Source organism: Lissotriton helveticus, chromosome 5_1 (assembly GCF_964261635.1).
Source record: "Lissotriton helveticus chromosome 5_1, aLisHel1.1, whole genome shotgun sequence".
In the NCBI taxonomy this organism is placed as follows: Eukaryota; Metazoa; Chordata; class Amphibia; order Caudata; family Salamandridae; genus Lissotriton; species Lissotriton helveticus.
The window spans coordinates 539,086,723-539,110,757 of record NC_136065.1 but is presented as its reverse complement, the minus strand read 5'-3'; the positions used below and the strand labels follow the sequence as shown (position 1 = coordinate 539,110,757).

Sequence of the window (24,035 nt, the reverse complement as noted above, 5' to 3'; positions counted from 1 at the left end):
TTCAATGGTATACCCTTAAAAGAACCCTGCGCTCACTAGGAGTTAAGCTGGTGACAGTAACCCCCATTATAAAAGCTAAGCGGAGAGGGAGAAGCTTCATCACTTGTGCAGCAAAGGTCCGGAATGACCTTCCCTGCCATCTTAGGAATGTCATTGACCTTTTGGCATTCTGAAAAAAACAAGCTTTTTAACACAGCATCTCCATAATAACCTGAGCCCAGAGGGCAGTAGCCAGCACCAGGACAACCCCGGGTAACTGCTGCACTTATGTTATGTTATGTATATAACATAACATAACATAGACCTGTATGCCAAGCACTAGACAGAGTATACCACCCATAATGCAACCGACATACATGTTTTCAAATCATAGAGCCTCTCTCACCCAGTCACGGAGCGATGGAGTGACTTATACATTCACTCACATATTCAGAAACTACTTATGTATGTAGGAGTTTAAAAGGCAGTTGCAGCCACACCTATGTACTCCTCTAATCCCTAACAAAGGCACTGAGGTATTCATTCATCCACTTATACACACATTTAGAGACACATAGTGGTACTAAAATAGACAGTTACGTACCAGCACATTTTCTTAATCATCGAATTGCACTGCTATAGCTGGATTCCTATACTCACTCAGGTATCTTGGCAAAGTAGAGGCACAACTTTGTCATCCATCCAGACAAATAGTCCTGTAAACATGGGTCTGGCCTACTAGTGCAGAGCTTGTCTGTTTACTATCACTTCACTTCACTTGGCATGTAAAATTAGTTTGTCAAGTCTTGAATCCATGTTTTAGTACACATAACTCACCTCTGACATACGATGTAGGTATTCCATAAAGCACAGTGCTTTGCATTAAAAGATTGAGAGATGTCCTTGTGAGTTTTAGTGAGTCACTCATATACTTGGAGACCGCTATGATAAGCACTACAGAGAGTATACCACTCATAATACAACTAACATACATGCTTTCAAAGCATAAAACCTCTTTCTCACCAGTTACAGAGCGACAGAGGGACTTACACATTCACTCACATACTTAAGTCAAGTTTAACTTTATTCGGTTATCAGATAAGAACAACCATAAAAGTACATAAAATTCATCACAAAACAGATATTCATACATAGTTCATAAAAAAAATATAAAATAATCCATCTTAATTAATTTATTTAAATAATAGTCTTCCGAAATCTAAAAACAAATTTTAAAAAAAGCAGACAAGTGTGCAATAGTTAAAATGTTATCCAATTTTTGCAGTTGTAAAAATGCAGGGTGACACTGGGTACATTCCATGATTTTCAACAGGGGTACAATTAATTTTTTCCTGGGGGTAGTATAAAATTTACAGAAAAAAGGATATGTATGTCTGACTGCTCTGAGGAATCGTAGCAAGGACATTTAATCAGTTGCTTCATCCAGATATTCACTACAGGGAAGCTAAGGAAGCGGTATGACAGATTTAGTCTAAAAGGAGTCAGTAAAAACCTTTCAAAATCGCTCATCTTTAACTTAATGTATGGTTGCATGTGATCGGAAATCATAATCAGTTGATGTGCAACTACAGTTTTCTTTACCATTTCTGATTTAAGTCTTGAGTCGCACAGATGACTCATACATGTGTCTTTGAGTAATTTCCTAGCTATTTCACACACAGATGGGGGATCCTCATATTATACCCTATGCCCTATCTTAATATTGAAAGATCTCACATAGACTAACCATGCGACCCTCCCAGCATTCTCAAGACCCATAACATCCTTTAAAATAGAGCGACTGAACACACATTCCTCAGTTGACCAAATCCTATGCCACAATAGAACCAGGGCAACCTTAATAATATCCTCTATGTACGGTACCCCTAACTCAGCGTGACTGACGTAGGCTGATACACTATGCGGTACAGCCAGTAGGGATTTTAAGAAGTTATTCTCTACTACTTGTAGGCTTTTTGTGTTTACATACCCCATACCCCTGCACTCCTCTTGATATAGAGAATCGATTAGTACATTCTCCGTTGGTTCCATACCTAACCCACGCTGAAGCCCCCTTGTAAAGTTCCCTAAGAAAAATTATTATGCCTTCCACCACTCCTAGGTTCCGAAGGACCAATCATAGCTTAGAATGGGTGACACAGTCAAAAGCTGACGTTAAGTCAACGAATGTTAAAAACACTCGACCACCCTTTACTTTTGCATACTTTTCTAATAGAAGATGCAGATTAAGACATTGGTCAATGGTACCTAGCCCCTTTCTAAAACCGTATTGAAGGTCACTTATTACAGAAGTTTCATCAGCCCATAATTGCAGTCTATTTAAAATTACCCTGCCCAATATTTTTACAAATAGGAACTATTATTGACTCGCACCATGAGTATAATAGCCCATAGGAGCAGGATGCATTAAAAAGTTGTGTAAGCAGCGGGCCCCAAAGATCCATGTTGCTTTAAAAAAAATCAACTGGAACGCCATTGGGGCCTGGCGCTTTACCTCCAGCACTGTCTCTTATACTCAAGTTTACTACACTCAGTGCAATTCCTAGTTCTAGCTTAGCCCTACTCTGTGCCAACTCAGGCCTCTCGGTGTTATCATTAGGGGCTGGATCATAGTTAGTTTTAACACTATAAAGTTCTTCGTAGTGTTTGACCCATTCAGCTTCAGAGATGGCTATCTCGAGCCTAGCCTTTGTTTTGTCTTCAAAAAGGGGAGCATTTACCACCTTCCAAAAGGCAGCCGAATCCTTGTTCTGCGATGCCTCGCACAGCGCATCCCATGCTTCCTTTTTTATAATATCTTTCCTTAATTTGAGATTTATCTTATACTCCTTTCTTAGCTTTTTTACAATATCCGTATCACGAATCGGGGCATTCAAAGAGCGCTTCAGCTTGGAACAAGTCTTGCTACAGGCTGAATCAAACCAGCTCGATTGCTTAACCTTAGGATTTTTTGTCTCTACCCACAGGGCATTTTTGATATTTTCAGTTATAATTTTAAAATTAGACAGGATAACCGAATCATCTGCATTGTCCTCAAGACATGCTAAAATATTAAAATTACGTTCTTTAATCACCTTATTCAAAAGGTCTTCAGGTACTATTTTATTCCATTTAGGGGTATATCCATTCTGCCGATTGAGAACTATGTCTCACACTTCCTTATTTGGGGCACTTATTTTAGGGGGGTCTTTACCTAATTTTGTAATCTCCAGGCTTAGGGGGAAATGATCGCTCAAGGGATTATCAAGAGTTTTGAATTCTAGCACCTCCCCACCATATCGCGATGACATCAATACAAAATCTATGATGGAATTTACACCTCTGCCATTAAAGGTCGGACGGAACGGGACCTCGCTCTTACTAATTTTATTTGCGAAGTCCAATTCACAGGAAAAAATAATCTCATTTATGTAATTCCCACAAGCAGTGTGCTCAAAATGGCTTAGGCTAGTCTCCTTATCTAGCATTAAACCACAAGTGCCCTGTTCCCCATGTTTACATAGGGGGCAATTAAAATCCCCTCCCCAGATTACACAAACTGATTTTACCCTCCCTTCCATCTGGCTTTTGATATCTTTACCCAGATTTAAGAATGTTTGTTCAAGGGCATCCACCAAGACATTGATCTTTTTCAACCACAATCCTAATTAGATGGTAGTATTGGTTGTTAACAACCATCTCAATCTTACAGCACCATAACAAGTTAGACACATAGGAACACTGACCTCCTTTTGCCCTACCATAAAGAGAGGGAATTGCTGGTGAGTGAAAAGTCTTAAAACCGCAAATATGCGGGGCTTATATCACTCAAGTCTCTTGTAGACTTAAAATATTGTAATCTTTAATCGCATTCAACCATGACAGAGTAGAAAGTTTCGTTTTGAGGCCGCAACATTCCAGAACAGTAATTGACCAAGATCTTTCTTTAAATATTGCTTCCTCCATGACACTGGAATCAAGAGTACCTAAGTTATCTACTGTCAAGATGCTCAGGTTATTGTGATTGTAAACCGCACTTCCAAGACAGTCTTTAACGGTGACCTCAGTATCTATTTCAGGTTCCTCCCTACTGTTACTGTCTCTGTAGATTGCCTTATCTTGGTTTATACTATCGTTACCCCTTGGAAAATCTAGGTTCGTACCTGTTATACTACAACCCAGTCAATCGACTCCCTCCAATCCATGCAGTGTCTCGAATCGATTGAATAGGGGAAGGCAGAACTCTGACCTATCTACCATGTTTGGTCGTCTATTTGGCATATCTATCATATTTCGGAAAAAGAGTGGGATACCAAACGTTGAGCGAGGATGGAAATAGCTCAAATCAAATGTTTGGATCCCACCCTCCCCGCTATGTACTTTCCCCTCGCATATGAATCTAACCACCCTGGGATCTCTGAAGTTCACAATTATACAGTCCCCCTCCTGATCCTTGCGTCTGCGTCCCAACCAGCTCACCCTTCTAACATGCAAAGTTTCCGCGTTTGTATAGCCCGGAAGTGATCTATTGCTATTAAGCCAGAAGATTACTTTATTTTTCAATTCCCTGTGGGTTTCTAATTTATCCTGTTGGATCTCTGGCACCCCTGTCAATATCACGGTATATGAGGCAGAGTCCGGGGGTAAATCAATACATGGATGCCTCTTTTTTCCACACTCTGGGCCTAAATCCTCTTTCCCTTTATTAGTTACATCTCCAACTAGTTTTGGGGTAGCCAGCTTCCTTCTAGCCTTCCTTCCAGATGCTTCTACTCCAACCCCACTAGATTGTTTTGTCTTTTTTACCTTAGTGATACCCCCATTATCAATATCTTTTGATTGCTCATTCAAACTAGATTGTTTTTCATGTGGGATACCGATTGGAGTACCGTTAAGTTTTAGGACTATTCTTTCTTGCGCAATGCAGTCAGAGTCCATTATGGTACCCAATGCTTTTCTGAAAGTGTTTAAGTTGGCCGTAACAGTACTTTCGAGTTTCCCCAAATTTTCATTAATTAATTTTATTCTTTCAAATAGGGGTAACATCAGTGAATTGATTAGATGTTCGATATGTCCCAGGAGACCATCAGGAATTTGAGTTACCATTGGGGGGCTTTGTGGGAGCTCAAGTGTTTGTTTGCCTTGATCTTTATTAGGGGGCACATTACTAGCTGATACTTGAGTGGGCTTACCCATATTCCCCCCTGAATTAATAGTCATAGTGGTTTTAATAACTTTTGGGCATTTACCCTTTTGTGCGCCCCCCCACGCTTTCTTTTCCCAGACTTCTTGAGTAAATCAATATCTATATCTTTATCTCTTTTAGATCTTTGATCAAGCAAAGTACTAGGTGTGGTATGAGTACTCGTCTCTCCCTGCCTATTTCCTAAGGTTGCTGTGCTATCCCTGGTAGAGTTTACTGAGGTACAAACAACGGACCCATCAGAACCAGCTGACTCTGTTGTTGATACACTGATGCCTGCTCAGGTGTTACGGCTTCTCTAATCGTGCCCAGCGAAGATCTTTTAGAAAAAATGGGCTCTAATGATAATCTTTTTTCCGTTAACGCTATTTCGCGTTCTAGGACGACTGCAGCTCTCGTAATAAACTGGTCCAGGGTTCCAGTGACTGTCCCTCCAATGCTACATGGCACAATTTTCCTCCCCTTTCCTGCGTTAAGCGCCATTAGAAATCGCCACGGGGATTAGAATAACAGTAGCAAAACAACAGTACAATTTTACAACCAGAACGAATACATGCAATATATGGGTGGCAAGATAGAGTATTACTCCCACATTAATGGATAAAAAGGGGAAACTACCTAATAACTTTCAAAGTCACTTAGCTAAGTTTGAGTCCAAGGCCACGATGAGGAAAGTTAGGGGGGTGGCCCAATCCGGCCTCGTCTGGCCCCGGACGGCCACAGACGGTCCCACCATTGTCCCGGGCTTCTCCCGGTGCGTCCTGCGCGCGTCCCGTGGGACGAGGATCCAAGCAGGCCTTTATGCGCCTCCTGGCACCTGGTGATAGCGTCTGCGGCGTCCTCGCCGCGAGCGGTATTGCTGGGGGATGTAGTCCTGACAGGCGGCGTGTGGCGTGTAGGGGAGCTAAGCCCGGCTGGATATCGTGGCTCAAACAGATAGCTTTTGGCGGAGCTAAGCCCGGCCAAGGATAATGTCCCAAAGCAAAGTTTCACTCACATACTTAGAAACTGCCTTTGTATGCAGCAGTATCAAAGGCAGTTGCAGACACACCTACATACCCCTGTAATCCCAAACACGTACTGGGGTATTTGTTTTGCCTTGTACATAACTATTTAGTAAGCCATACAAGTACTGAAACAATCACATACCAGCACATTTATTTTAATATCTCATGGCACTGCTATAGGTGGACTCCTACAGTCACTGAGATATCTAGGCAAGTAGTGGCAACAACTTGTCATGCATTAATATTGTCCTTTGAAGATAGGTGAGGCCTACCAACCCTGTCTGTGCACTTTCACGGTTGGCTTCTATTAGGATGTAAAAGCTACTGATCAAGTCTTAAACCCATGTTTTAGTGCACATAACACACCCCTAACACTGGAACAGAGGGATTTATTCAGCCAAATGCATACACATTTACAGAGCCATAGACTTACTAAAACAGACAGTCATATACTGGTACACTCACTTAAACATCTGAAAGCACTTCTACAGCTCAACTCGTACACTCACTCAGATATCTAGTTAAGTACTGACACACCTTGGTCTCTCATCCAGACAAGAAGTCCTTTAAACGTGGGTCAATACACAGCAGCACAGTAATATATATGGTAGCATACTCAATAAGAGTATTGCATACACTGACACACAGACGTCAACATGAATATTAATATAGCAATGTCAGCTTTATTGTAATAAGATAACTGTTTTTTTCTTGACAATTAAAAACCTAAAATATGTAATATGATTGTATATAATTAAAAGGTAAATGTACTTTTTTTAAGTTTCTAGTTACATACAGACAGTTATCATGCCACTAAAAAGTCAGAGAAGAAAGAAACAGCAGTAAGGATACCATATCATCATAACTGAGAAACAAAGGCGCAAAATGTGGAGAAGATCGCGAAGGAGAAATAAGCTTCTTGTAACAGAACACAGACATTTCTTTAAATTGTTTGTGGACAACTGGGAAGGCAGCTAAATCAAGTAAATAAAAAACAAAGTTTGAGATCAACTAAGAAAGGAGAAAAAGCAAATGAGATGAAGAGTAAAAAATCAAACAAAAAAGGAGAGAAATTAACCAGGAGACAGAAGTAGTTTACCAAAATCAGAGTTAGAATGTTCCGTAGTATAGTAATATACAATCTAATAAGAACTATGAAGAAGTATAAAATAGGAAGCGAGGCAGTCGAAAAAAAGGTACATATTGAGTGTGTAGTCGATAAGGCCTTTGCTCTCAAGAGGAAGCTATTTATTTTCATTCTAAACAGAATGAGGACACTGGATAAAATAGTGGTGCTTATGAGGAAAAGAAGACAAAAAAAGACTTGTCCATAAAAGTAACTTTTTCATAATTTTCAGTGGTGAATTGAGGCATACTTCTAGTACAGAACCTTTCTTTAATGGAGAAAGCTACTGCCAATAGAACACATTAGTGCATTCAGTTGACGAATCTGGATGTTGTTATGACATGAAGGATGGTAGTCTTACTCCAAAAGAAGTGACGGTAGCTAGGAATTTAGAAGAAGTGATAGCTAAAGCGGTACAGGGAGGGTGTAGACAGGACCTTGTATATAAATGGAACTGTAGCAGTATCTGTAGTGTTCGTAGGAATCAATTGATATATTGAGAGCTTTGTAATGTCATTTTTCCCTACACTCCTCTTCAGGAACAAAGAAACAAAACTGAGCATCATCACAAACGTTTTCTACCTCTGCTACTGTACCATACACAAGAGCTTTATTCATTTATCCTAAACATAGGGCAGGAACTTTAACATAGTACAGCCTCCTAACTAATATTTACATTTCATAGTGGTCTACAGTTAACCTTCGAGAGTGAAGCAAGGTGCATCTGCACACTCTCTTTGATATACATGCTAGTGACTGTCCCTGTAAATTAGGATACTTTCTTAGTTTGCATTGATCTAAATTTTACCTAAAAGCCTGATTTTCTGTTTCAGACTTTTGAAGGAAAATTAGGACTTTCTATCTGCAAGTGTGGCGGAACAGGACACATTTATTATTGTTGATAACTTTCAAGAAGAGATTAAAAAGTGTAACACAATCTGTTCAGACAACCTGAACTTTGGGGTCGATTAGGATCGCGGATTTTCCGCATCCTCCGGGCCGGCGGTGGCTTCCGCCGGCCCGGAGGATGCGGAAAATCCGCTGCGGACCCACCAAAGACCCACCGCCACATTAGGATGGCTGGTGGGTCTTGGTTTCAGTCCGCCGCTTTTCCGCCGCGGTCGGCTTACAACCGTGGCGGAAAAGCTCTAATATGGTGGCAGTGTCTCTCAGACACCGCCAGACATATTAGGATAGCTTCCCAGACATGCTTTTCCGCGGCGGGTTCTCTGCCGTGGAAAAGCATACGGATCTTCACTTCGGGGGCCCGTTGCAGGCCCCCTGGGAGAAGGGAGGTGGGGGTGCACGTGGGGGGTACCTATGGTACCCCCCTGCATTTACATGCAGAAAACGGCAGGCAGAGCGCGGTGCCTGCCGCTTTGTGCATGTAAATGCAATGCATGCGTTTTTTGCAATGCATGCGTTTTTAGCATTGCGGCGAGTGCAGCTTGAAGCCGCACCCGCCGCAATGTTAAAAATAGAGGATGTGACCGCCAGGGTGGCGGTCACATCCTAATTGCACAGGAGGGAACACCGCAGCACATGCGGACGTTCCCTCCTACTCAGGGCTCGCGGACGGACGCAAGTCCGTCCGTGATCGTAATGTGCCCCTATGTTTGTATAAGATGTTGACATACTCACTACAAAAGTCAAACTCGTTATGCTATTGTGTCATCGAAAACTGTAGAGGACAACAGAGATAAGTGGCAAGAATTTGTAGCTTATTTATTAGTAGAGGAATGGTTTGATTGTTCCACACAACAAATTATATGTAAATACTGTTATAATAAGTAGAGGATAATACATTGCCAACTAGAGCAGTGCATAACAAGTTAGAGCTAGTTTGCGTTCCACAGAAACTTCATGATTTAATTGTGTATGAATCAATTCTTATACAATGTATACATCCATTCCAAGGTATAGTTCATATGGAGCCAGGGAAGTTACTTCTAACTGACCTCCCTACCAAGAGCAAAAAAATATGGCATAAGTTGGTGGATGTTAGTAAATTTCAAAAAGCAACATCATATCTGGTAGAAAATAATATTTGTTATAAAAATATAGATCTTTTTCAAGATAACACATGTGGAGAATGACACATCATCTTCAAGAGGTCAGATTGAAAAGACGGATTGATACAGATCAGAAGAAATTTATGAACACTACAGTATTCGTCCTCTGCATTCTAAAGAGATTATTGGTGATGCTATTGATCTTTCTCAAATGAAAGAAATGAAAGGAGGTGTGTGGGAGAAAAGTTTAAAAGCTCGCTGTTTTACGCATATCCTTCCTACTGGATTAGGTGGTAGATATAATGACCGGCCGGTACAAATACCAGCAGCCGAGTACAGATCGACTAGACTATATTCAGAAGATCACAGATTTCACCAGTGTAGTCTCAATATATTTCTTCTACTATTCGAGAGTGACTTTTCAAGGGCTCTCTCCTGCTGTAAATCACATTCTCAAAACAGGAATGAATCTGCAAAATCTCACAGCAAGAGAATTTGTTGACAAAGTGAGAGGAAAATATGAAAACCTGGATACAACTTGATTAATTTGATGGCCTGCCAATGTGGCATCAACAAATATTGCCATCATCAGCACAGTGAACCAAAATACATGTTGAGAAATCTAGTAGCAGCAACTTGTTTTTTAACACTCTGTTGTGCTGAGTATACATGAGATGACCTGCTTAAATTCTTGTGAGTAGCAAACTCAAACATAATTTATTTAATTATTAATTTATAAAGCGCAACATTCATCCGAATGGATATCACGGAGCTAACGGACGTCCCTTTACAGTTGAAAAATACAGTAATGATGGAGATTTTATAACTTATCAGGCTATGGGAAATAGGTGTGTTTTCAGCTTTTTCCTGAATAGTGGGTGGCAATTGATAAGTTTTAGTTCAGCTGGAAGTTCGATCCAAGATTTTGCCGCCAAATAAGAAAAGGAGCAGCCCCCTAATTTAAAATTTTTAATGCGCTTAGTGGTTGCCTTGGCCAGATGGCATGTTTGCAAATTCCGATTTGGAAGATAGAACTTGACTCTGCCTTGGAGAATTTTTGGTCCAGCCTGATGCAGGGCCTTGTGTGCAGGACACAATAATTTAAACATGGCCCTCTGTCTCATAGGGGGGCCAGTGTATGGTATTCATGCATTCCGAGGCTGAGCTATACTTCTTCATATTACATACTGCTTTAGCCAGCGCATTCTGGACCAGCTGGAGTCGGGAAAACAGGTAGTCCGCCATGCCGACAAAAAGAGCATTCCCATAATCCAGCCTACTAATAAGCAGTGCCTGAACCAGGGTTTTTCTACACTCCAGCGGGATCCACTGGAATGTTCTCTTTAATATTTTTGGGATAGCGAAGCTTTTCCCACAGAGTGCATGTACATGATTCTGCATGGTGAGTGTGTTAGATTTGTGTCCACCTGTTTGGGAGCCGGAGATTTACCCAAGGTAGAATGCCACCAAGTTGTGTTCCAAACTTGATGAGCACCCCCAAACAATAAAATGTCTGACTTGTCTGCATTTAATTTCAGACAATTTTCCGACATCCATGCTGCCATTTCTTTAAAGCAGCTGATAAGTCTGGTCCTAGTGTCAACTTGTCCATCTAAAGCAACCATCAGCTGGGTATCATCTGCATAGGAACATATACTGATGCCCCATTTCCACATATCTCTGCCAAAGAGGACAGATAAATATTAAAAAGAGTGGGGCTCAGTGATGCACTACGCGGTACACCATATTTAATGGAAGATGGAGTGGAAGAGAAAGTACCCAGCTGTACGGTTTGCGTTCGGTTGGTCAGAAATTAGTGGAGCCATTGTAATGCTTTAAAGTGTATGCCCCTGGTGAATAGTGTTTTTAACAAGAGATTGTGTGAAAAAGTATCGAAAGCTGCGGACAGGTCCAATAATATCAATGCAACAGCTTTTCCCTGATCTGCCACACATCTGATGTCCTCCGATACTGCTAAGAGTGTAGTCTCAGTACTATTGTTAGTTCTGAAGCTTGTCTGGGAGATATCCAGAAGTTCATTAGCTTCCAGATACTGCATTAACTGTCTGTTCACTAGTTTCTCCATTACTTTAGACAGAAAGGGCAGTTGCAATATAGGACAATAGTTCCCTGGGTTATGGACGTCAGTACTTGCCTTTTTTAACAAAGGAGTTACTGTAGCTTTCTTCCACATCTCTGGAGATACAGCGGTGCACAATGAGTGGTTGAGGACTTGGGTAGCAAGAGGGCAAATAACTGGGGCAATCCGCGAAAAAATATAATGGGGGCAGGGGTCTAGTGGGGATCCTGATTTAACTTCCATCATGGTTTTTTCCACCTCTTGCTCAGTAAATGGACCGAGGCTATCACGGTGGACTGGCGTGTTTGGTTTGGAATTAAAAAACTCCTGTTTTAACTCACCAAGTGGCTGCTCATCATAGGAGGAAGTATTAATCCCCCTCAATCTTGTCGATAAAAACCCTACTAATCGCCTCGCAGCCCTCATCCGACGGAGTCAGGGTTTGCGACATACTGGCTGGATTGCAAAGCTCTTGCACAATTTTGAATGATTCTTTGGATGAGTGGCTATTCATAGACAGGCGATTAGAGAAGCAGGTCTTATTAGCATTCTTTATTGCAATGTTGTAACTTTCAATTTCCCCCTTGTATGACTGTCTGTCTATGTCAGTTTTAGACATCCTCCATTTATGCGCAAGAATTTTGCATTTTCTTTTCGGTATCTTGAGATCCACGGAGTACCATTTTTCTGATTTAGTTCTAGCCTGATGCCTATTTATTAAATGGACATCAAAGTGGCAACAGCTGGAGAACTTTGCTCATTGGATCCTGCAAATGTTTGCAGATATTTCAAACATAGGCTTCACACCATGATGTCCTTATCTGCATCAAATGTAATCCCACCCTTGGGGAAGTAACTCGTTTATTTTGGCATAAAGAGTACCAAGCTTGAGGTGCTGCACATATTCACATGTTGGTATGGGTAAAAGATGCCCCGAAATTTGGAACACTGATGAGTCTCTTGTGTCTTTCATATAACAGTATGTGACATGCACCATCCCAAAAGACGGCGCTGACAAGGGCTTGATAAGTTCTATGGTTTCAAACTCTTAGAAGAGGGAAGAAGGGTGAGCAAAAACACAGATGCAAAGAAACTTTTTAAACAAGATGTCATTTTGGATTACTACAACCTGTCATCTCAGAAGCAAGAGTCAACAGCTTTTTGTCAGACATACTCTGAAACGGAAATCACCCAAAAACACATACAACCTCAGAAGAACAGAGTAATTGTTTACAGGTTCTGACCCTGACTTTCTTTCTATGCTGCCCTGTGTGATATAATGCAGGGATCAAACTGTAGGAGCAAGAATGATTTCGAAGTAGACTCTAGTTAACTGGACGGGGGAGATTGGCATTGAAGAGTCACATTAGATTTGCCATGCAGAATGATGTGGGTAGAGGATTTAATTTCAAAATCTTTCAGAGCGGAGAACACGTTATAATGTAGTGAAATGGGAATTCTGTGGGACTTTGTATTGATCAGATTATGAACTCCTAACTGGAAAATTATTCATTGCCTTTACAAATACATGCTTAGTGAACTAGAACTTCAGAACAGGAGTGGTTTGTCTGCCTCTGGTGCTACGATGAGCCCCAGAAGACTGTCTTAGGTCTATTTTAACGGTGTTTCTCCTTTTTATCTACAAATTATCCACTCAATGTATTAGGAAAGTGCAACTCATCACATACATTGGAGAACTTCAGCCTCACTTTGCTTTCTTTCGAATTTGCTTATGGGAGTCATCATGCTTAGGATCTGAGAAATTAGTGGAACAAGAGGGAACTCTTAACTAGAGGGAAACCTCTTTGATGCAATTGGATTCCTTGGAACGTGCCAAGAGCTATGAATGCCAATGCTTTTTTATAGGAACTGCCTTCTGTCTAATAAAGTTTTAGCTCGCCACATCTTCTGCATAGAAACGTAGGACAATTTAAATTGCTAATGGATAAAAACAACTTCAAGTTGAGGCCTCAATAGGTGACACTGTCTGGTCAAACCTTTATGCAAGTGCCACACCTACAAATAGAACCTGGTGCATTTGGGATCAACGCCACCACAATAGACGTATATTGGAGATTTGCTCAAAGGACATAGCGATACTAAAGAAGCTTTAAGTAAGAGGAACTGACTAAGCAGAGTTTTTACATACATCTGAGGACATTACATGAAACTTTGACTTCATCAGGTACCCTGTCCCAGGGTACTCCTATATGCACCTGGTTTACAGAGGATGAATAAGCCACATCAATATTAATTGTTGGCTGCCCAAGCACCTGCTGCCGGCCCAACTGAATTGCAATTGGATTGAACTTAAATTCCCCCAATTACCTGAATCTGTCATCTATGCTCACACAGTTCAATGCAGGGTCCCTTGCCAATTGAACAATTCTGCATTGGGCCTTTCCAGCATTTGATTATTTCCTAAAGTTAGGTAATTAGACAAGGCCTTCTGGCTTAACCCACTAATGGTAGAAAATCCTACAGCCCAAGTGCTCAACACAAATAACCTGAGACCTTTCACCATTCAGACTTACAGGGGCATTATCCATACAATGTCAGTTTTGGTTATTTTCAGGCTATCCCATTTATTCACTGGACCCTTTTCACCACAATGCCACCTTTGTATGGTATTATTTTATCTGCAAGACATTTTAAATAGTTGTAAACTGTTCTAGTACTCCCCTGCATCTTAATTATTACATGAATTACATTTACTTTGAATTTGTCTAATTGTGCAAGCTTCTTATGACTTCAAGTGTATTCCTGCTTTGTTGGTTTGTTACTCATAATGTTTCATGTCACACAGGTCAGGAGAAGCTACCATGGCTGAGTCAAGGTTAGCATTATTTCAAAATGTTGGCCCCTTTGTCATATTTTACTCTGCAAAGGTTACTAGTTACATTTCCTAAAATGATTTCACAACAGTATGTAGAACACAAGTTTACAGGTTCAATTTACACTTATAAATGTTTCTTCAGTCACAGCAATAAACATGGATGCCAGGTTCCTTTAAATGTCTGGCACACGTCAAGTGATGGACAAATGATGTCTCCTGTGTCTTTTTAATGTAACCAATATAATAACCCAAGGTTAAAAGTCGTGTTCGTTATGACATAAATTACCTTCTTTGTGTCAGAGGAGCATTGTCAGATGCTCTGACAGTGAGGGCATACGACTGCCCAACTGACAGCGTGATTCCTGGAGCGATGGTGATAAGGCCGGTTTTGTTATTGATGATAAAGTCTCCCTGAGCTCCAGCCAGAATTTCATATGTGATCAGCCCATTCAGCCCTTCATCTGCATCCAGAGCCGTGAGCTAAATTTGGAGAACAAAACAAAAATGTACTTGAGACACAATTTTTCATAAGTGTGTGTGTTTTTAACACTAAATACTAAGGACCTTATTTAGAGTGTGGCACTTGTAATACAGCAAATAGGATATATGCCACATTTTGCCACAGTATATCCCATCAGTTAAAGTACAAATAAGGCCCTGCAATTGCAAAATCATACATACATATTACTTAAATAGGCCATTTTGAACAAATATTAGGTTTTGAGGAAAAGTTTAATATATCTTTCCTTCAGTAAACAATATTGTGCATAGCACGTCATAAACCTACACCAAAACATTTTCTGTATTTTCAAAATATATATAGACATATGTATATGTAAATGATTCGAGTTAGAAAAAAGACAAGTCCTTTAAAAAGAAGAAAACTATAAATAAGTGACAAATATCAGCTGAGGTTTAGACTGTTCTGACACCTAAAGGCTAATTCTGAAATTGTAAACATTAACAGACTTTAAATATGGACACAAATCGGAATTTGCACCTGACACAGAAATCTAAGTAGTAGATTTTATTAATATTTTGATCTGGGCTTGCATCATCAAAGTGACGCAAACCAGCACAACATTTTTTGTTGTTATTTACTGCACTTTAAATTGCTTAAAAGTAATGTAACATAGTGCAAAAACCTACTTTGCATTACTTAGCGTCTAGGGGTCGTTACATGGGCATTCCCATGCAACCACCCCTGATTCAAAACCATATGTACCAACAATTTGAGGCAGGGTTTTGCTTAAAAAATGAATGCAATTTGAAAGCAGGCACTTAAAGAAGAAATGTTTTCATTTATCCTTTCTTTTCTGACCTTGCATGTGTGCAGCACTGTACAGCACACATACAAAGCAGGAAATGGTTTTAAAAGTTGTCTAGGTATAGTATTTTTCATAATAAGGGTACCCTCCCCAGTATAAATTCTAAGCTACACACATGCACACACCCTTGCACTATGGTGCAGCAAAATTCTGCACTGGCACTAGGGTGAGGGATGGCGCTTGCTATATCTTTGGTGCATGTTGCTTTCCTGCTCTCTCCTTTTCACGCAATGCAGTGCAGCATTTTTGGCTGCTGCGCTACACTGCATGAAAATTTGGTAAATCTGGCCCATAGTTTTGTGGGAATTAGCCTGCCTGTTACTACTTCCCTGCATGTGGTTTATTCAATTTAAAACACAATAAATTGTTATCCTGCCTTTCAATGTGCTGAACTCAGAATGATGCTCCAATACTGGTCCTGGTAAATACTGTATCCTGTTTTACAGTATTGTCCAGATGTGGCTTTAGCACACCGACAGGCATCATCACAGAGAATAAAAACCTTAATCCCCTTAAGGAAAATGGATTCTCTGGCTTACCCTACTTAGGCTCTTATTACGAGGTCGGGCGGCGGTCTGTGGACTGCCAGACTGGCAGTCTGCCTGCTGCATTGGGACTGTGGGGGTTGGACTGCAATGGGATCACTGCTGCTGCCAGGGATACATGACCCCTTCTAGTGGCGCTGTGGTCTGAGGCCCCTAATATGCCGGCAGTGCTGATGCTGCACCACCAAGAAAATTAGAAGTTTCCTTATCGCCTCACTTTTCATGGCCTCTGCGCCATGGGGTGCATGCACCCCCAGTTCCTGCAGAGCATGGACTTGATAGTCCATGCCCTGCAGGAACTGCCTTTGACCCTGCCATTTTTCAAAGGAACCGATGTGGGACCACCAAAGAACTGCCCGCCAGAGTAAATATATTGTACTCTGGCGGGCAGTTGTTTATGGCTTTGGTGGTCTTGGTGTGGGGCGGCAGCATGGCGGCCCTGCTGCAAGCCCGCCAAAATCATAATAAGGCCCTTAGCCTTTGCTCTTGCTGTAGCCAAGATATTGTAACAGATTATCATAACTAAGAACCATAAGTACAAAGACTTTTTGGAGGTTGAAAACAGTCCGATTTTCAGTAGTGGGCCATTTGCAACTATATAAAAAGTATTTTTTAATGTACACCAACGTAATTGAGATTCAGTAACTTGCTACCGAATCGCAATTTGTATGTGTGTATATATATATATACATATATATACATATATATCTATATATATATATTCACTGAAAAAACCATAGGTTATAGACCATATATAGTTAGGAATTAGCATTTAAAAAACCTTATTTTACTCACACAAAACCATTGAAATTCCATATATAGTTAGTTGCACTAACTATATATCGCGCACCCGCAATCCACTGCTGATCATGTCACATATTACATCATTCATGACATGGTCAGTGACATCACTGATGACATCACTGATGACATCACTGATGACATCACTGATGACATCACTGATGACATCTCAAATGACATCACTGATGACATCACTGATGACATCTCAAATGACATCACTGATGACATCACTGATGACATCTCATTTGACATTACTGATCACATCACTGATGACATCATTCATGTGATAATACGATGAACCTCTTCAGACTCTAATATAACCTTAGATGCACTCATAGACTGTCACTCATCCATGGAGTTACTAACTCCATATCTATATATGGTCTATAACCTATGGTTTTTTCAGTGAATTTCAATGGTTTTTTAATAGCAAATAGCAAATATCATAAGCTGTTGAATGTCAAGTACGTGGTAAGTGAAAACATTTTCGTGTTTATGCACACTGATCTGCTTTGAATGGTGCCCCCCCCCTCATTTCTATTAGGAGTACTCTCTCTTTGCACATAGTGAAGAGTAGTTAACGCAGGCCTTTGCCCCCGTTGTAATACGTCGTGCCTGCTTCTCTCTCCATTTGATTGATTGTTATCCAAGTATTTACTGTTTTAGAATTGGTTCTCTTTGGTTCATTCTCTATTTACAAACAAACACAGAGTCGCAATACTCTGTTTAGTCTTTGCAGATAACGAAAAATCGTGTAAAAAAAAAAAGAAAAGGAATCGAGCAAAATCAGTAGGCCACTAATGGGATCTCTTTTTGACCTCGCTAAAATAGAAACATTAGGAACAACCCCTCATGACAAATACAAAACTAGTGAGATGAACTGAACTCCACACAATGATGGCTGCAAAACAGCTCGGCTCCGCCACCCACCCCGCCCAAAATAACGATAAAGAGCGGCTGCCATGATTGGTTGCGGAATGGCCACGACGGAGCTACGAAATGGTGATGCTCTCATGCTAACCCCAGCTTCAGTCTGAAACATCCAGAAACACTGTAGACTACCAATTCGATCAGTTCCGGTAGCGCCCCAATGTAACCCGGTAGAGAAGAACTAGCCCTCCCCTCTTTGACTGATGGTTCTTGTTGCCTGTCCCTTCTGTTGTCATTTAACAGAACTATTTAGCCTGCTGAAAGGGGTTGTGTTCCGACCGCTGGTTGGTGGAGACATTTTGACTATATTCTGGACCTGCGTTGTCGCGTAATGCGTCATATGACGCGCCGCATTAGCGCATCCGGAAGTCATCCGGGGCGCGCAGCGCGTAACGTAAGCATAACAAGTCATGTGACTTGTTAATAAAACTTTTCATTGGTTCATTTTACTTTTCTTATTCTAAGGATGAAAGGCTTGGTCATATGACCTAAAAATTACGCTTTTTATTACTTCCGAACATTATTTTTTCTTAAATATATGTTATAATGTTCCAGGCTAATGTACTTTCCCGGAAAATTTACAACTGTCCTGCAAGTAAAATATATTCTTTTTTCGAGAAAAAGAGCGTTTCTTCGTCCCATGACGGAGCCGTTGAGCAAAAGAGGGTCGACCTGCTGTCTTAGTCGCCGATACGCCTGAATATGAGATTCTTATCGATCACTTTATGTTGCAGGAGTAGAAAACACAACAGCCCTTGACCATTTATCTTTACTGCGTTCCTTCGTATTATACCTTTTACCCTTCATGTAATTGGTCTGCTTTATTTCACTTGCCTTTTAATGATTCTAAAACAGTGACTATTATTAAAAACTTTACCAATGTATATACTACTACCATGTTTTCTTTTAAAAACCTTTATTGTGAAAATTTCATTATACAAATACGAGCCTATAACCACGTGGGCCGGCCACGGAGCAAACTGTAATCGTATATGATGAGTAGACATTTACACTGTAGAGGAACGTAACGGGCGGGCCATTAGGTTGCAAGAACTAAGGTGTCTAACAGTTACGGAATCGGTGGACGTACATTTTATAATTAAAATACGACAGGGCCAGTTACAATAAAATTATCTACATATACATTTGCGGGCAAGTACCATGGGTGACGTTAATTCGAACTTTCAATAGTACAGTAATCAATAACACATCAGAACTTAATATCAATAGGGATGTCGAAATATTCAATCAATTCTCGTCTCCGCCCGCCATGTGCTTCAAAACTGCATACGTATCTCGTGATTTCAAGGTTCTGCAACCAGTACACAACAAGGAGTTACGAGTCCCATTTATTCCGGCGCCATTTTGGGCGAGGACGGGCCGGTCCAGGATATAGTCAAAATGTCTCTACCAACCCTCGACTATGATGATGTTCATATGCTGTATTTATTAGAGTAACACTCATCTGTCCACATGAAATTAATTTGCCACAATCTAAACATGTCATTTTAATCTTTCCAAAGTTCTTCTAAATATTTGGGACCGTTTCCCTTGCCTCTGATGCTGTCAGTGCCACTTCTTTGATGAATGTACTAGCAGGTCAGGGGTTCTCCTCCAAATCTCTCTTTTATGCAGCACTATAATTAATTGGTGCCAACTCTCCATATGACGATGCATGGTATAGTTACCATAACTATATTTTTTTTCGGTTCCTCTGGAGAGTTCATCGTGGCAGATGAAGCGTGTAACGTACCGGACATTTACCTTTTTTTGCATGTACAGGAAAGGAAAAAAAAATTGAGCGTCTGAGTTCTAAGGTGTCCCAGGGCCATTTTAGTGGACCAGGCCCAAATCCAAAGAACAGGCCGCCATTTTGAGAGTCCTGTTGCAGCCGCCTGTCGCTGTAGCATCAAGAGCAGCCGAAACTCAGCTGAATGGCAACTGAAACGGTAAAGGGGCGCCCCACTACAGCAGACGAGCCTCCACCTGGGAAGGCCCGTTCACGCCGCCTCCCCCCCCCCCTTCGGGAACCCCACGCCGTTATTCGGAGCAGTATTGTAGGATGGCCACACCAGTGCGGCAACTTGCTAGACATCACCTCGGTGGTAACCGAATCTCAGCCCCTTGTAGTGTCTCCTCTTCAGAAAATATTCTTGCGCTACCTTTGCCCCATTCACACATCGGTCCGCTACTGACGCCATCTCACAGGCTAATGGGGCGCCCCACGCCGAGTTTCAGCATTGTAGGATGACCACACCAGTACAGCAACTTGCTAGACATCACCTCGGTGCCATCCGGATCTTGGCATCTCAACGCCTAGTGGTATCTTCCATACAGAAAATATTGTTGCGCTGCCTTTGGCCCCATTCGCACATCGGTCCGCAACTGACACCATCTCACAGGCCAACAGGGCGCCCCACGCCGACTTTTACCATTGTAGGATGGCCACACCAGTACAGCAACTTGCTAGACATCACCTCGGTGCCATCCGGATCTTGGCATCTCAGCGCCTTGTGGTGTTTTCTACTCCGAAAATATTGTAGAAAATATTGTTGCGCTGCCTTTGGCCCCATTCGCACATCGGTCTGCAACTGACACCATCTCACAGGCCAACAGGGCGCCCCACGCCGACTTTTACCATTGTAGGATGGCCACACCAGTACAGCAACTTGCTAGACATCACCTCGGTGCCATCCGGATCTTGGCATCTCAGCGCCTTGTGGTGTCAGTCAGAAAATATTGTTGCGCTGCCTTTGTCCCCATTCGCACATCGGTCCACTACTGACACCATCTCACAGGCCAACAGGGCGCCCCACGCCGACTTTTACCATTGTAGGATGGCCACACCAGTGCCACAACTTGCTAGACACCACCTCGGTGCCATCCGGATCTTGCATCTCAGCGCCTTGTGGTGTCTTCAAATCAGAAAATATTGTTGCGCTGCCTTTGGCCCCATTCGCACATCGGTCCGCTACTGACGCCATCTCACAGGCCAACGGTGCGCCCCACGCCGACTATCAGCATTGTAGGATGGCCACACCAGTACAGCAACTTGCTAGACATCACCTCGGTGCCATCCGGATCTCGGCGCCCCACTGCAGTTGAAGTGCCTCTCAACTATGAAACCACCACGGTGACATCCGGATCTTGGCGCGTTGTGCTGCCTTCGGCCTATTCGCACATCGGTCCGCTACTGACGCCATCTCACAGACTAATCGGGCGCCCCACGCCGAGTTTCAGCATTGTAGGATGACCACACCAGTGCACCTTACTAGACACCACCTCGGTGCCATCCGGATCTTGGCATCTCAGCGCCTTGTGGTGTCTTCTATTCAGAAAATATTCTTGCGCTACCTTTGCCCCATTCACACATCGGTCCACTACTGACGCCATCTCACAGGCTAATAGGGCGCCCCACGCCGAGTTTCAGCATTGTAGGATGACCACACCAGTACAGCAACTTGCTAGACATCACCTCGGTACCATCCGGATCTTGGCATCTCAACGCCTAGTGGTATCTTCCATACAGAAAATATTGTTGCGCTGCCTTTGACCCCATTCGCACATCGGTCCGCAACTTAGACATCACCTCGGTGCCATCCGGATCTTGGCATCTCAGCGCCTTGTGGTGTATTCTCTTCAGAAAATATTGTTGCGCTGCCTTTGGCCCCATTCGCACATCAGTCCGCTACTGACACCATCTCACAGGCCAACAGGGCGCCCCACGCCGACTTTTACCATTGTAGGATGGCCACACCAGTGCCACAACTTGCTAGACACCACCTCGGTGCCATCCGGATCTTGGCATCTCAGCGCCTTGTGGTGTCTTCTATTCCGAAAATATTGTTGCGCTGCCTTTGGCCCCATTCGCACATCGGTCCGCTACTGCCGCCATCTCACAGGCCAACGGGGCGCCCCACGCCGACTTTCAACATTGTAGGATGGCCACACCAGTGCGGCAACTTACTAGACACCACCTCGGTGCCATCCGGATCTTGGCGCGTTGTGCTGCCTTCGGCCTATTCGCACATCGGTCCGCTACTGACGCAAACTCACAGGCCAACGGGGCGCCCCACGCCGACTTTCAGCATTATAGGATGGCCACACCAGTGCTGCAACTTGCTGGACACCACCTCGGTGCCATCCGGATCTTGGCGCGTTGTGTTGCCTTCGGCCTATTCGCACATCGGTCCGCTACTGACGCCGCCTCACGTGCCAACGTATTTTCTCCGCATTTTATACCCTATGCCGCATAACAGGTCATGTGACTTGTTTATAAAACTTTTCATTGGTTCATTTTACTTTTGGTTTCCTAATGATGGAAGGCTTGATCATATGACCTAAAAACAACACTTTTCATTGGATGAAAACTTTTTTTTTTTCCCAAACGATGAAAGCCCCACCTTGTTTCTGGATGTTTCAGACTGAAGCTGGCGTCAGCATGAGAGCACCACCATCTCGTAGCTCCGTCGTGGTCATTCCGCGAGCAATCATGGCAACCGCTCCCCACCAGAAGCCTACAGGAGTCGGGGACCCCCAAAACTTTTGATAAATCCTCAAGGCAGAGGGGACGCTTTCGAGAATGGGGTCCAAGACCTAGCAGACAAGCGTCCGATTTCCAAGGTGTCCCAGGGCCATTTCAGTGGACCAGGCCCAAAAAGGAAAGAGCCTGCCGCCATTTTGAGAGTCCTGTGACAGCCGCCTATCGCTGCACCGCAAGAGTGGGCGCAACTCAGCTGAATTGCGGCTTTTGACACAGTGGACCAAAAACGGACGGAATGGCAACTGAAACGGTAAAGGGGCGCCCCACTACAACAGATGACACTCCACCTGGAGAAGCCCGTTCACGCCGCCTCCCCCGGGGCGCCCCACGCCGTTATTCGGAGCAGCATTGTAGGATACCAAAACCAGTGCGGCAACTTACTGGACATCACCTTGGTGACATCGTTCTGCTGCCTTGGAACTATTCGCACAACAGTTTGCTACTGATGACCCACCCCCCGCGACGCCCCACGCCGTTATTTGCTGGGTGGCAACTTACTAGACATCACTTTCGTGTCATCTAGATTTCAGCGCGTTCTGCTGCCTTGGAACTATTCGCACAACAGTTTGCTACTGATAACCCACCCCCCGCGACGCCCCACGCCGGAAATCTGGACGTTGTGCTGCGTTGGGACTATTCGCACAGCCGACCGCTACTTCGTTGTTTTTCCCTAAAAATGTTTATATGTTATTACTATTTTTGTTTTCTTGTATATATTTATAAATTATTAAAGTTTTATAATCTTACTACTTTGTCGGAGTGCTATATATTTTTAATGTGACACATAATTGTAAAAACTTTGATGTACAAAGAGTCATCCCTGGAATCTTCCGCTTCAGGCTCGGTCCCCTCCCCAATCACAATACAGGATGGTTTTCAGATAATAGGAACGCTTCTGCTGTGACGAATCTCATCGAGTGTGGGCCTTGATCTACTATAACTCCTTTGAAGAGGGGTGATTCTTTACAGCTGGGGCCATAAACTACATCTGCAGGGCTAGCTGATAGCCTAGGACCGGCCTGGACAATCGGACACAGAGGAAGAGGAGTGTCAGAGGGTGCGGTAGTGAATAGGGCGAAAGGGAGGTGTCGGGCGGGCACAGGGTGTGATTCTCAGGGAAGAGCAGCGCAGATGGGGGGAGGTTTATTACCCATGCATAAGACAGAAAGCGGGGGTGACCACTGCCTGGGGGAGATGCTTGCGAGGGTGGGGAGCCATGCTAAGGATCGACAGCGTGCAGAGAGTGGGTCTGGTCAAGGCATCTAAAATGGCTGCCGTGCACGACAAAAGTGTGGCATTTGAAAAAAGACAAGATGGCGCAGACAATGTTTTTCAACACTTCCTGATTTCCTTCGAATCGAACGTTAACAGACGTTGGGGCATATTACCAAAGTTAAGCGATATTTATCCCTAACGATGCTTAGCAACGATTTTTTTACCGCTAAGCATCGTCAGAAATTATCGCAGATAAACCTTGCTATTATCAAGGTTTATCGCAAATACGATAATAAACGACCGCAATGCATTAATATCGCTGAAAACTCAGCGATATTCATGCATTACCGAGCTAATGCTCTTAGCCATGTTATCCACCTCCCATTGGATAACATGGCTAAGAACTGCTCAGGGCAGGTGCTACTTTTTG

The 24,035-nt window shown here is 42.8% G+C and overlaps 1 protein-coding gene across 1 annotated transcript in view; it reads right to left on the bottom strand.

The window, feature by feature from the left end:
- Window positions 1–24,035, bottom strand: part of PCDH15 (protocadherin related 15) — a 2,579,312-nt gene that overhangs the window by 889,958 nt on the left and 1,665,319 nt on the right. Inside the window, exon 14 of the mRNA XM_078642873.1 lies at window positions 14,530–14,723. Within this exon, the coding sequence (XP_078498999.1) occupies window positions 14,530–14,723 (194 nt within the window). The remainder of the gene's footprint in view (window positions 1–14,529; window positions 14,724–24,035) is intronic.